We start from the raw sequence: 13,139 nt of genomic DNA on the forward strand, positions 1-13,139 counted from the left end.
GAATAGGAGAAGACTCTGTTACAGGTTCAGGCTGCTTTGGCATTTGGGCCATATGATACAGACAATGTAATGACCCTTGAAAAATCAGTGGCAGACAGAGATGCTGTTTGGAGCCTTTGATAGACCCTACTCATGAATTGCTATTATAGGACTTTAGGATTTTGGAGAAAGGCCCTGCTATCATTGAAAGATAACTACTCTCCCTTATAGGGATGACTCTTGGCCTGTTATTAGACCTTGGTAAAAAATAAACACTTGGCCATGGAACACCAAGTAACCATATGACCTGAGGTTCTCATCATGATCTGAGTTATATCTGATTTACCGATTTATAAAGTTGGATATGCAAGGTAATTCTCCATTAGTAAATAGAAATGTTTAGGTATATATGTGAAGGCATAAGTAAGTTACATGAAAAAGTGGCCCAAATGCCCATGACCACCCTTTCCCCACTTCTATTAGACTGCCTTCTCTCTTCATCTTTTCTGATTCTCCAGCTTGTAGACAGCAGATTGCTGAACTTATCATCCTCCACAATCATGCAGTACAATTCCTAAAATAAATATCGTCATATATCACATGGCCCTACTGGTTCCGTTTTCTGGAGAATTCTAATATACATGAAAAATATGTATATTGTATGTATCTTTACATATATAAGTGTGAAGAGTCATACAATAGAATTTAAATGCAGTTTTTACCCAATGGTGGGGTTATACTCACGTTCCATGTTCTTCCCTCTATGTAAGAATACATTATATTTTTAGGATTATTTGCCTACCAAACAGAAATTTTAAAATGCTATTACAAGTAAAATTAATTTTTACAAGTAAAATTTAAAAATAAGAATTGTCTTTTATCCACCTAAAATACAGAAAAATTAAAGTAAGTTCTAATAGTTCAAAATGTGCATAGAAGTGTGAATACATTTAAGACTACAAAAACACAGTAATGGAAGTTGACACAACTTTAAAAGTGGAAATTTGATCACAAAATATAAATTATTAAAATATATTTTTTTGTTTTTCTTCTAGAAGCATTTGGTAAGGAAGGTATTGAAGATGTGACTATACATTTAAGAAAATGTAGTAAACAGTGATTTGAAATTATAGGAGAATCAAGAATAAAGAAATTTATGACAATGTAAGGTTGGAAGACCTTTTGGAATGATGTGGAAAAATAAACATGAAAATGTCAGATGGCTATTTATTATAGAATAAAGATTCTGAAGCAATGTAAAGAAATGAATCATGGTTTGATTTTTTTATATAAGAAGTATATATAAAGTAAAAAATGCAAATAATATAAACATATATTTTTTCTGGAAAGGTATTGGCTAGAATATTTAAAGCAGTATTAAGGATAGGATTGTAGGCAGTTTTAAATTCAATTCTTGTAATTTGAAGTCACTGATATTTTGTAATAAACATTTATTGTCTATTTAATATAATATATAAAAATTAAAGTTATATACTACATACCAATAGTGGGATATGCTAAATATTTTTGTAAGAATATTTATTCAGGAAATAATACTGAGTGAAAGCAATGATTGGTGCATCCGAATATTCCAAGCAGCTTTCGTTTGAATGAGGAAACATTTGGTTTGAATGAGGAAAAATTCATCAAAACTTGAGGCCAGATGAAGATTAAATCTATCATAATAGATCTATGGCAGACCAAAAGGTTGACAATTATTATACATGGGTAGGAGAATGACAGGTGTTTTTTATTTTCCATATTTTGCCTATCAATGCTAATTTCTTCTATAAAGGCACTCATATTACTTGAATTGCAAACAAAAATTTTTAAAAAAACAAGAAAGCAAAACAAACAGGACATGATTTTGATACCATAATATTGGTAATAAAATAGCTAGGATACCAGGGAAGGAAAATGCAATTTCTTCTAATGTATCAGTGTAAATTCAAACTTTAAAAGGCTTCCACTTTTCAATTGCACTTTTAGGCATTTATCTTAAGTAATATTATGAGCGTGCTACTATAAAATTATTTAGCACAGACTTGAATTCACTGAGGCAAATTTAGAAACTAAAAGTCCAAAGTAAAGAAACACTTTTTAGGGCTGGGGATGTGGCTCAAGAGGTAGCGCGCTCGCCTGGCAGGCCGGCGGCCCGGGTTCGATCCTCAGCACCACATACCAACAAAGATGTTGTGTCCGCCGAGAACTAAAAAATAAATATTAAAAAAAGAAACACTTTTTAAAAATTCTGATCCACTCATAAACTGGCAGGGAGTTATGGGAGAATATTTAATAGAAAAAAAAACTTTTTACACTTTCACACTGTTAGTGAGATTATAAATTAGTACAACCACTGGGGAAATCAGTATGGAGGTTCCTCAAAAGACTAGGCATGGAACCATCATATGATCCAGCTATACCACTCCTTGGTATCTATCCTAAAGAAGTAAAGTCATCATACTATAGGGATACATGCCTACTGATGTTTATAGCAGCACAATTCACAATAGCCAAACTATGGAACCAGCCTAGGTGTCCATCAATGGATGAATGGATAAAAAAAAATGTGGTATAGACAATGGAATTTTATTCAGCCATAAAGAAAAATTAAAATATAGTTTGCAGGTAAATAGATTGAACTAGAGACCATCATGTTAAGTGAACTAAGTCAAACTCAGGTCCAAAGGTTGTTCATTTTCTCTCATATGTGGAAGCTAAAGAGAGAAAAGGAAAGAAAGGTGAGGGCAAATCTAATGAAAATCAAAGGGAGAGCAGTGGAGAAAAGGGACCAGGGGTGGGAGCTGGGGAGGGAGAGATGAAGTATTGGGGAGGGATATTGGCCACATTATATTGTTCTATTGTGTGCATGTATACAAATATATGACAACAAACCCCATTATTATGTACAACTATAATACACCAATAAAATTTGAGAAAAAAGAAGCTCTGGGAAAAAAAGATGATATATGGACTTTCAGGGAGATAGTAGAGGATGTGCATACACAGAGGAAAGTTCAGAAGACATTAAAAACAAATGTGCTGATATGATGATCTTGAACTTCCAGCCTGCACAATTATGGTAAAATAAATTCCTGTTGCATAAGCCTCAAAAAAAAGAAGGGTGTTTTAGATGTATTTACAATATATTAAAAGAAATATTTTGAGAATATATTCAATATAAATATAGGGAATATATTATACAGAATATATTCAGTATGATTCAATTTATGTTTAAAAATTTATAAATAGGCAAAGCCTTCAAAGGCATAAATTTTTTAAAGTGATTGTTGTATATATTTAAGTTTTGTGCCTTCTTCTGAAAGCACTGCTTTTATAAAAGAGTAACAAAAATCCACAAACATAATCAATTTTCTCATAACCTAAAAAAATGCTAACTTAACAACTCAAACAGGGAATTATGAACACTCTTAGACTGTAGTTGGACATAAATTACATATAAAAACCATTTATCAAAAGATAGCAAGGTAAATAAGACAATTAAATATCCCTAGATGTCAGCAAATATTCACCTATAAATGTATTACCTTTTTTAACTTTGATCTTAGTAGGCTAAAGCGAGAACCATTTGAAAATAAATAAATGGGATGAGTTTAAGAAAGCATAGTTCAAACATAAATTAGAACATTAAATAAAAAGTAAAATTAAATATGTACATTTAATAATTTGGAATGATAAGACCCAAAATGGTGAAAATATTCCACAATGAAACACATTCTACATTATATTTTTGGAGGTATTAGTTATTTGTATGCACATTTTAAAGATTTCTTTTGTCAAATGGTAGGATTAGGAATGATTTTGATTCTTTTCCTAATCAGTAAAATTTTAAGTGATTCTATTTTGATAATATTTCTGGAAATATTTAAAATCAATAAAGCAAAAACTCCATTATTCTGAATAAATACTAGGATTGCAGATGTGATTATAATAGAGTGCAGAAAATTAACCACTTGTCTAAGTCCTCTCAGAATATTTGTGTCCTTAGGGTAAAAAGATACTGTCTTCATGGATGATCACTTACATATATTTAAATGTCCATACACATTCATTTTTTTAATTTAATTTGAACAATATTTGTTCAGGAAATAGTAGTAGGTACAGAAAGTTATGTGCACTATGATATTCTTGGCAATTTGATTAGGATAAGAAAAAAATGTAAGGTGACAAAGATGTTCAACAAAGACAAAATATGTAAAAGAAAAGTACACATAACTATATATAAAAAAAACACAGAAGTGTACATACATTGATCTATCATTGTATTTAGCCCATTCATACACCAGAATAATAGACTCCCACAGAAAGTAGTGTAGAAGAATATTTAATGACATGAAAGGAAGTTCAAGAATATCTATACATCTATGTCTATAATCTATATTATATCTTCATGTGTGAAAAAGCAGATATTGAAACAGTATATACACTAAATTCACATATATATATATCACACGAAAAATACTGGGTAGGTACAGATGAGCATGTTTCAGAAAGGCATGGGTAGTCAATAGGATTGATTACCGACAACACTAATTTTCTTCTGATGATTTGTCTGCGTTGTGATTTTTTTTTTCCTGCAGTGAAGCTGAATTTTTTTTTTTTTGGACAACAGGGAAAGGGACAGAAAGTGAACACAGGGGGAAAGGGTGATTAACAGTATTCTATTCCAGCAAAACAACCAAGGACAGCGAAATAGCATTTGCAGCCCATCTGAGCTGAACAAGGTACACGCACACAAGCATGTGCGTGCGCGCACGCACACACACGCGCGCACGCACCCACACACAAACACACACACACACCCCAATTACAGCAACTAGAAGACTATGCAGGGAAAATGGGCATACTCTTTTTACTAGCTGCGCTGGCTGGCACAAGTGCAAATCGGCACGATGCTTATGAAGGGGGCCTTTTGGTAACACACAGGAAAAGTCTCTGAAACGTCTATATGTGGATCCTGCAAGTCCACAGTTAGGGAGACCATCCAGGATGCTAGCAAAGATTTGGCTTGACAAGGAAGGATTCACTCATCAGAGCACGCAGTGTTGGTTTTAAACACAGGGAAAGAACTAGGCACCACCTGAATGTCCAACAATGCGGGAATGATTACAGAAATGTTAAGGTCCATGGATACACAGGAGCACTCTGCAGGCACTGATGATGACGTTTCATAAGCCTGTTGAATAACATGGAAAGAAGTTCAATGGGTTGGTTTTTGTTTGGTTTTAGTTGCTGAAAAAGCAGGTTAAGAAACACCACATAGATGAACCATTCTACAACAGTATGTAAAGAGGGGAGGTGGGGTGAGGGCGAGAGGGAGGGAGATAAGAGAGCCTGGAAAAACAGCACACCAAAAAGGTAAAAGTGGTTCTCTCTGGGAAGTGGGATCATAGGGAGCAACTACTCTCTTGCTTTTCTCTCATATGGTTTCCTTCTCCTTTCTGACAGTTGTACCATGACATTCTATCACCTGTGCAGTAAACAAAGAGAGACAGAAAATGCGTTCATGAACCAAACCACTGGGAGAAGAGGCAGCCTTTAACTTATCAAATGGCACAGATTAGTAGGGTTGCTCAGGACGCCCTAGGTAGGGTGTGTGGGGGGCGGGGGAAGACAGAAGGAGAGGAGGCAGAAGCTAGGAAGTGGGGAAGGGGGGGGGAGAGGAAAGACTCTGGGAGGGGGCCAGGAGAGGGAGAGGGAGAGGGAGGTGGGGGGAAGAGAGAGAGACCTGCACTCCCAATACAATACACTGCTGGTGGGTTGGGGTGGGGGGGAGGTTGTAAACCGGGTGGGAGCCAAGATTTGGCTTTGCTCATCGCAAGGTGGCCTCCTCATCGGTGTCATCCTGGAAATCCTTGACGTCAGCACTGGTGGACTGCCTTGCCCAGGCTCCCCTTTCAGCCTCTCTCTCTTTATGCGACTTGAATCTCCCGACGAAAATTTTGCGGTAGTTTAGGAACATGCCATTCATCGCATCTATGGCCCGCTCGGCCGACTCCTGCTTCTGGAAGTGCACGAACCCATAGCCCTTGGGCCCCTTTTCATCACAGGCCACTTTGCAGGAGAGGATGTTGCCGAACGCCGAGAAGATGTTGTACAGCGCCTTGTTGTCGATGGTCTTGCCCAGGTTCTTGATGAAGACGTTGCCCACCCCGCTCTTGCGGAGCGAGGGGTCCCTCTGGGACCACATGATGCGCACTGGCCTGCCCTTTATGACATCAAAGTTCAGGGTCTCTAGGGCTCGCTTGGCATCCACCGGTTGCTGGTAGTTGACATATGCGTAGCCCAAAGAGCGGCGGGTGATCTTGTCCCTGCAAATGCGGATGGACAGGATCGGCCCCGCTGGGCTGAACTTCTCATACAGCATTGCCTCGGTCACCTCGGGGTGCAGGTCGCCCACGTACAGAGAGGCCATGGGAAAATCGGGGTTCCCTTCCGAGCCCCCGCCCAATTCCGCACCTGCATCCTCGGCAGCCAACGCCGCCGCTAGCTCCTCATCCACATCCAGCTCCCCCATGCGGGGCGCCGCAGCCTCCACTGCTGCGGAGGCGGCAGCGGCAGTGCTGGCCTCCGCCGCCGCCACCAAAGCTGACGCCCGGGCGGCCTCCGCTTCCTCCCCCAGGTTGGCCTCCGCCTCTGCCTCCTTTCCCGAGGCCTCGGCCTCCACCTCGGCCTCCACCTCTGCTTCCGCCTCCGCTACGGAGGCCTCCGCCACCGCCTCGGCCACGGTCGCCGCCGCAGCCTCCGCCGCTGCGGCCGCCGCAGCCGCCACCGCTGCTGCCACTGTCGCCGCTGTCGCCACGATCACTGCTGCCAATGGGCCGCTGCCGCGACCTCCCTTCCAGAGAACTGAGTGGGTGGAGAGGAGGGGGAGGGCAGGAGGCCCGGTGGGTGCCGGAACCCGGGACAGGGGGTGCGATTGGGAGCTGAGGAAGGTGGCCCTGGAGCTAGCCGATCTGGCGAGTCCAAATCACCTGGGATGGCGAGCGCCGCCAGGAGCGCGCCGATGCGAGTCGCCGCAGCCTGCAGCCTGCTGCTGTTGCCGCCGCCGCTCGGTCGTGGGCTAACGTGCGGGGCGCGGGCGGGAGGGCGGCGTGTGGTGGGGGGCGGGGGGTGTTGGCGTCTGTGGTCCGGGCAGCTGGGAAGGCTTCTGTCTCTTTGGTTCCCCCTGTGGCAGCTGCGGGGCTGTGGGGCCGCGGGTGGTGGGAGGGGGCGGGAGCCAGAGCAGGAGCAGGAGCACAGCCTCAGGCTAGAGGCGGGGTGGCTAGGGAGGTGGGATGGGGGTGTTCAGTGTTCAGCCTCTTGGGGCCTCTGCATACTCATAAAGAGGATGCCAAGGAAAGGGCTCCACTGTGGACCAAAGGAATTCGGGTCCCATGGTGGGGGCGCGGGGTGGGGGGCTGTTTTTTGTGCCCTTCTCCTTGTAATGGAACATTTCAATGTTTAAATCAAGTACCTTGCAAGAGTGGGTGGGGGCGGCCTTGAAGATAAACAAAGCCAAGGAAAGGAGTTTTCAGGGGTTCCTCCCTACCACAAAGCACAGAGGGCCCCAAAGTCACCACCACCAATGAAAACATTCCCTTTCCGAGGCTCCCAAGCTACCCATGCAGCAGACTGGTCTGTTTTCTGAACCCTCCTTCCTTTTTCCAGTTCTTTCCCTCCTCTGCCACAAATATTTATGGATGGCCCCTGCCAGTCCTTAGGGATGCAGAGGTCTGGGAAACAGGAGGACATAGCCTGGTTTTTAGCTTTGTCTTGGGAGCAGACAATCTGGACTGGAAACCCTATCCCAGCAGAATTATGGACTTGGGGTTCTGAACACCCCAGCTCGGGCCCACCTGCCTGGAAGTGAGGGGACCAAGAGCACCCTTTCTCTAGCACCATCCTCAATCCTCAAGTGAGAAATGTCTAACCAAGGGCAGCGAACAGGGCCTAGTCCAGAGCCAGGCACTTGTTTAATCTTGGCTGTGCCCTCAAGGTGCTGAGGTTTCCAACCTGGACCAAGAAAGGTACATCTGCACTCAAAGAAAAATTTAAACAAAACCTGAAATCTCTCTGTAGAATGAGGTGCCTAGTCCCAGCCTACCAGCTATACCTACAGCACTGGTGGCTAGGAGACAGGCAATGATGTGATAACTGAGCAATGGGCGTTCATTTGTTGATGTATGGGGCAGGAAGAAAAGAAGTGACTCCTATGTGTATATACATGAGTGTGTGTGGGTGAGTGTGTGTGTGTGTGTGTGTGTGTGTGTGTTCCTGTGAGACACAGAGAAAGAGAGAGAGCGCATAGGGGACAGAGAGAGATAGGAGCATTGAGGCTACACAGGGCTTAATGCTGAGGGAACAGATCAGCAAGCAGCTATCTACCCTCAGAGTAGACTGTAATTGAAACTAGAGTTCAGCCACCAATTCTTCCTAGTAGGAATCAAGGGAGGCTGCCTCAAAGATGAAACACCCTGAGGTAGGCCCTAAAAGATGAGTAGCAGTCCATCATGTCTAGACAGGAGGGGAGGCACTGGAGGCAGAGGGATCACTTGTGTGCTCAAGGATCTGTGGCATGATAGAGCTCACATGGTATCTTCGGATCATGCCTAATAATCTGATGTGGACAGAGATCATGGTCTCCAAAAGTGCAGAGTAAGGTTGGGCATGGTGGCACACGCCTGTTATCCCAGCAGCTTGGGAGGTAGAGGCAGGAGCATCCCAGGTTCAAAGTCAGTCTCAGCAGCCCAGAGAGGTTCTAAGCAACTCAGTGAGACCCTGTCTCTAAATAAAACACAAAAAAGGGCTGGGGATGTAGCTCAGTGGTTGAGTGCCCCTGGATTCACTCCACAGTACCCCCCCCCAAAAAAAAGTGCAGAGTAGGAGATAGGGCCTGAAGGCAGAGAGGTGAGTGAGCTAAGGTGCCTGAAACCTGCACTGCAGATCACAGGCTCCACTCTTGTGCATGTTCAAGCAGGGAAGATTTACAATCAGAACTTCAGAGAGAGAGAACAAATTGATCATCCACATTCATATAAGTGCCCATGTGTGAGAACACACCTGTGCTTGTTTGTGGCACACACACACATCAACCCAAGATGGGGGTGGCAAAAAAGTAGACAGTCACATGGGACCAGTTGCAAAAGAGTCAGAACAAACCTGTCTCATCCCTCTTTCATTCGAGATATGGGGTCTCACACTTACCATGAGCCAGTGGGTTCAGATACTTAGATAACAACCAGGGGACCAAACATAGTGCCCCCATCCAGGACATCTTCCCAACACTGGAGCTCATGCTGCCCCTATGGATAACAAAAATGCCAGCAGCAGCATATACATGCCAGGTGATTGGACTGCGGTGGCCCTGGAATATCATGGGCTCAGCACGTACCTCCCTACCCCCTGTCCATCCACTGTGTTTGGGTAAATGAAGCTGGCTTTCTCTGGTGGTGGTGTTAGCTGGACCTGAGCAGTCACGCATGAAAGAACAACCACTGTGAACCCTGAACCTAAGAAAGCCACTAAGTTACCATGGCGGGGGGGGGCGGGGGGGGCACGAGACATTGAGAATTTACCCTCGATGCCTGGCAAGCATCCCAGGTTGGCTGAGCAGCAGACACACGCACACAGACTTACACCTTGCTGGCTTGCAGAGCCCAGCTCTCTGGCCCTAGGCAGGGCGAGAGACAGCAGAGGCAAGGGGCAGAGACCTAGGAGAATCCTGCCATACAGTCCATAGCTGACCACGGTGACCACTGCCACCACTGCTAGGAGCCATCTCCTGGGGGTCCAGGTTGCTTGCAGGCAGAGGTTGATGAGCTGTGCCTCACCATTTTAGGTGGTTGTCCAAGAGGAACCCGAGGATGCAGAGGCTCAGGGGGAAGCCATGATTGCTGCTGAGTGGGGATGAGGTGATGAGATTATGTGATGTGACTGTGTGTGTGGCTGGAGCCCTGTGCCAGAGGAGATGGAGGGAGGGAATGAAGAAAGCTGCAGTGTAGGGCAGGAGCCACTGGAGAGGTTTGGTTCTTAGAGTGCTCTGGGGAGCCAGGGAGAGTGCCATGGTTGAATTTACATTCAGTAATTTCCCTCTGGCTTCTGTGTATGGAAAATGTTGCAAGTGGGCAGGGCACAAAGGAAAGCAAAGGAACCAGTTATGAGGCTCCTGCTGTCGTCCAATGGAGAGCCGGCAATGCCTTGTCCCAGACCGCAAGCATAATGTGGAGAGCAGTGGGTGAATTCCCGTGGAATTTTGCAAACGGAAGAGGTGGCACTTGCTGGTGGGTTAAGGGCAGTTGGTGAACCAACTTGAGAAAAATATGTTTCCTGTGGGGATGTTTCCTTGCACATGCTCAACAGGGAGGTGCCAAGCGCGGTCTTTGGAGGTAAGGGGACCAGGTGGGATAGGTTTTGAGAGGGCTGAGAGACAGTTGGGAGTGTGCATGGAGCTCCTGTTTGCACGTGTCGAATTACTGAAGTCTGGGGAAACCAAATTATGGAGGCAACAGGATGCAGATAGTGTTTAAAGCCATCATTCTGAGTACTGATCACCTATACAGAGGACAAGCCACTAGAAGCAGGTGCTGGGCTGTTTCTCGAGCCACTCGAACAGTGAGAAGTGGGCTCGGGGAGGACAAGCCCGCAAAAGGGATTGAGAAGGACTGCTCCTTGCTGCATGTGTAGGGGAGTTGGTTTAACCTGAGATGAGGACAACTTTGCGGGCTGGGGTTTGGACTTCTCTTTTTCATCATCTCCCAGTGAGGCTTTGAAATGAGAGCTGTGGATATGGAGACCTTCAAAGAGTGGTCTGCTGTTCCGTATGGCCCACCTCCTTCTTCCTATCAGGAGGGAGATAGCCAAAGGAGTGGGAGTATGGTTCAGAGAGGAGGGATGATATAGAAAGAGTGGAGGAAGGAAGAGGTGGGTTGGCACCAGTAGGGAGATGGACAGATGGACTCTATGCAAAAGTGCATCCAAACTCCAAAGTCAGGGGTCCGCTTTGTGAAGCCTCCCCCCATGTATTTCTCATTGCCAGGGCTGCACGAGGATGCATAGCAGAATGGAGAATGGAAGCCTAAGTGTATTTAGGGGTAGGCATATTGTTTCTGTTCATTTCCATCAGACTTCTCCAAACAAAAATAATTGTGAGATTCAGCCCAACAAAAACTCAGCTCAGGCTTTTATCTAGGGAGTGCCCCTGTTATTTAACAAAGATGAACACTTGCTATGAAATCATCTCAAATACCACCCATTTAGCAAACGGATAAGGTTCTGAAGAGTCCAGGGAGACAGATGTGAGCACAGAGGGATGAAATGGGAATTGGTCCTATGGAAATCAGAGCTCCACAACATAAGGACATACCTGCAAGCATGTTTCATCACAGAGCAACTCCTACCGGGCAAAGTAGGACATGAAGCAAGCATCTATCGGCTGGAGAAAGACTGATGCATTGTGGCAGAACCATTTTGTGCATGGGTGATCACACAAACACCAACGAGCGTGACTTACTTATACGTGGGATGATTCAGTGGGGTTTCCAAAACCGTGTGCTATTTCTAGGTGGGGAAGGCGAGTTGCAGAGGAGGCAATGGTATAACGCCCTGACATTGGGGGTGGGCTAGGGGAGGAATGAGGCCAAGAGATGATGTCCTACTTGTTGGACTGTCTATTTGATGTCTCCTCCTGCATATCTCATAGGCATTTCATCCTAAAACACCAACGTGGAGCCCCTCACACCCTCCCCACTGTCCGCAACCATGCAACTTCTGCAGCAGTCCTCTCTGAGGAACACTGAATAACACCACCACCCATCTGGGTATTACCCTGAAATAAAAATGGAGAGCCATCCCTGTCACCTACCTCTCTGCACATACCTCTGGCCACCCCACCACCCCTCAGCAATTCCTATTGCCTCTCTCTCTCCCAAGGGCCCTCACCATGGGAAGCTCTTCAGCTCCTCTGGAGTCATGTTTTATGTCACGTGCATTCCCACGACAGCCTCCTGACTGGTTACCCCTTTCCACCAAAGTCACTTCTCTGTCCAGTAGCCAGGCTGATGTTTCCGGGTGTCAACTTACTTTATACACAGACATATGAAAATTGTGGTATATATGTGTAATAAGAATTTTAATGCAAAAAGTACATGTTTGAAGACATGAATTGGCGTGAACATGTTATATACAAAGATATGAAAAGTTGTGCTCTGTATGTGTAGTAAGAATTGTGCTTCTCCTTTGGTACCAAAGCAATAAACCTTCACTTTCCTTTTCTGAAAAAACTGTGTCCTTATTAACTGTCCGCTGTTGAAGCCAGATTTAAAGATAGATAGTTAGTGTGGTTCGGGAAATCAGGTCTAATATCAAGGAAGATAAAGAAAATGGGGGACATTATCTAGAATGGAGTCCAGGAAACCAGAGCAGCACTTGGGGAAACTGAAATGTTAATGTCCCCAATGCCCAGAACCCATCCTAAGGAACTGTTAATGAAGCAGCCCCCAGCAAACAGGGAGGTGCTAATCAAAAAGCATCCAAGGCCCTTCCTGCCCAGATTACTCCTTCAGCCCACCTATCTCCCACCTTTTGGCCTTCCCACCTGCATTCTATCACTGCAGGATAAAGGGAAACAAAGGACAGGAATGTGGGAAGACTAAAAGAAGACCTTAGCTATAAAAAAGGGAAGACCTTGCCCTTCCAGGGATTCCCCCTGCCTTTCTGGTCCCCTTCTTCCTCTGGGGAGAAGTCTTTTCTGCTGTCCTTTTTTAAAAAAATATTCATTTCTTAGTTTTAGGCGGACACAATATCTTTATTTTTATGTGGTGCTGAGAACTGAACCCAATGCCTCACGCAAGCTAGGCAAGCTAGCTACCACTTGAGCCTCATCCCCAGACCCTCTGCTGTCCTTTAATAACCCTTTCCACTCTACACTTGCCTCTGCGTGCTTCTCTGGTGTTATACTTCAGCATTCAGGGAAGCAAGGACTTATCACAGCTAAACAGCGGTAACACTGTCATGTATTTAAAAAAATAAAGTCAATTTTTAAAAAAGGTGAATTGCGTCTTCTGCCTTCCCTCCTTCAAAACCCACTATGGCTCCCCAGTTCACTTTGACTGAAGTGCTTGTGACAGTGGTCCACTTCACCTTTGAAATACTGCCCTCAC

At 44.7% G+C, this 13,139-nt stretch overlaps 1 protein-coding gene across 1 annotated transcript; it reads right to left on the reverse strand.

The window, feature by feature from the left end:
* Positions 1 to 5,812: 5,812 nt before the first annotated feature.
* On the reverse strand, positions 5,813 to 6,517 carry LOC308639925 (polyadenylate-binding protein 1-like 2; the record flags this gene model as incomplete). The annotated part of the gene is made up of 1 exon (XM_081278308.1): positions 5,813 to 6,517. One exon carries the CDS (start codon positions 6,515 to 6,517, stop codon positions 5,813 to 5,815), a length of 705 nt encoding a protein of 234 aa, XP_081134434.1.
* Positions 6,518 to 13,139: the final 6,622 nt, after the last annotated feature.

The sequence above is a fragment of the Spermophilus citellus genome, assembly GCF_964194105.1.
Source record: "Spermophilus citellus genome assembly, chromosome: X".
NCBI classification, from domain to species: domain Eukaryota; kingdom Metazoa; phylum Chordata; class Mammalia; order Rodentia; family Sciuridae; genus Spermophilus; species Spermophilus citellus.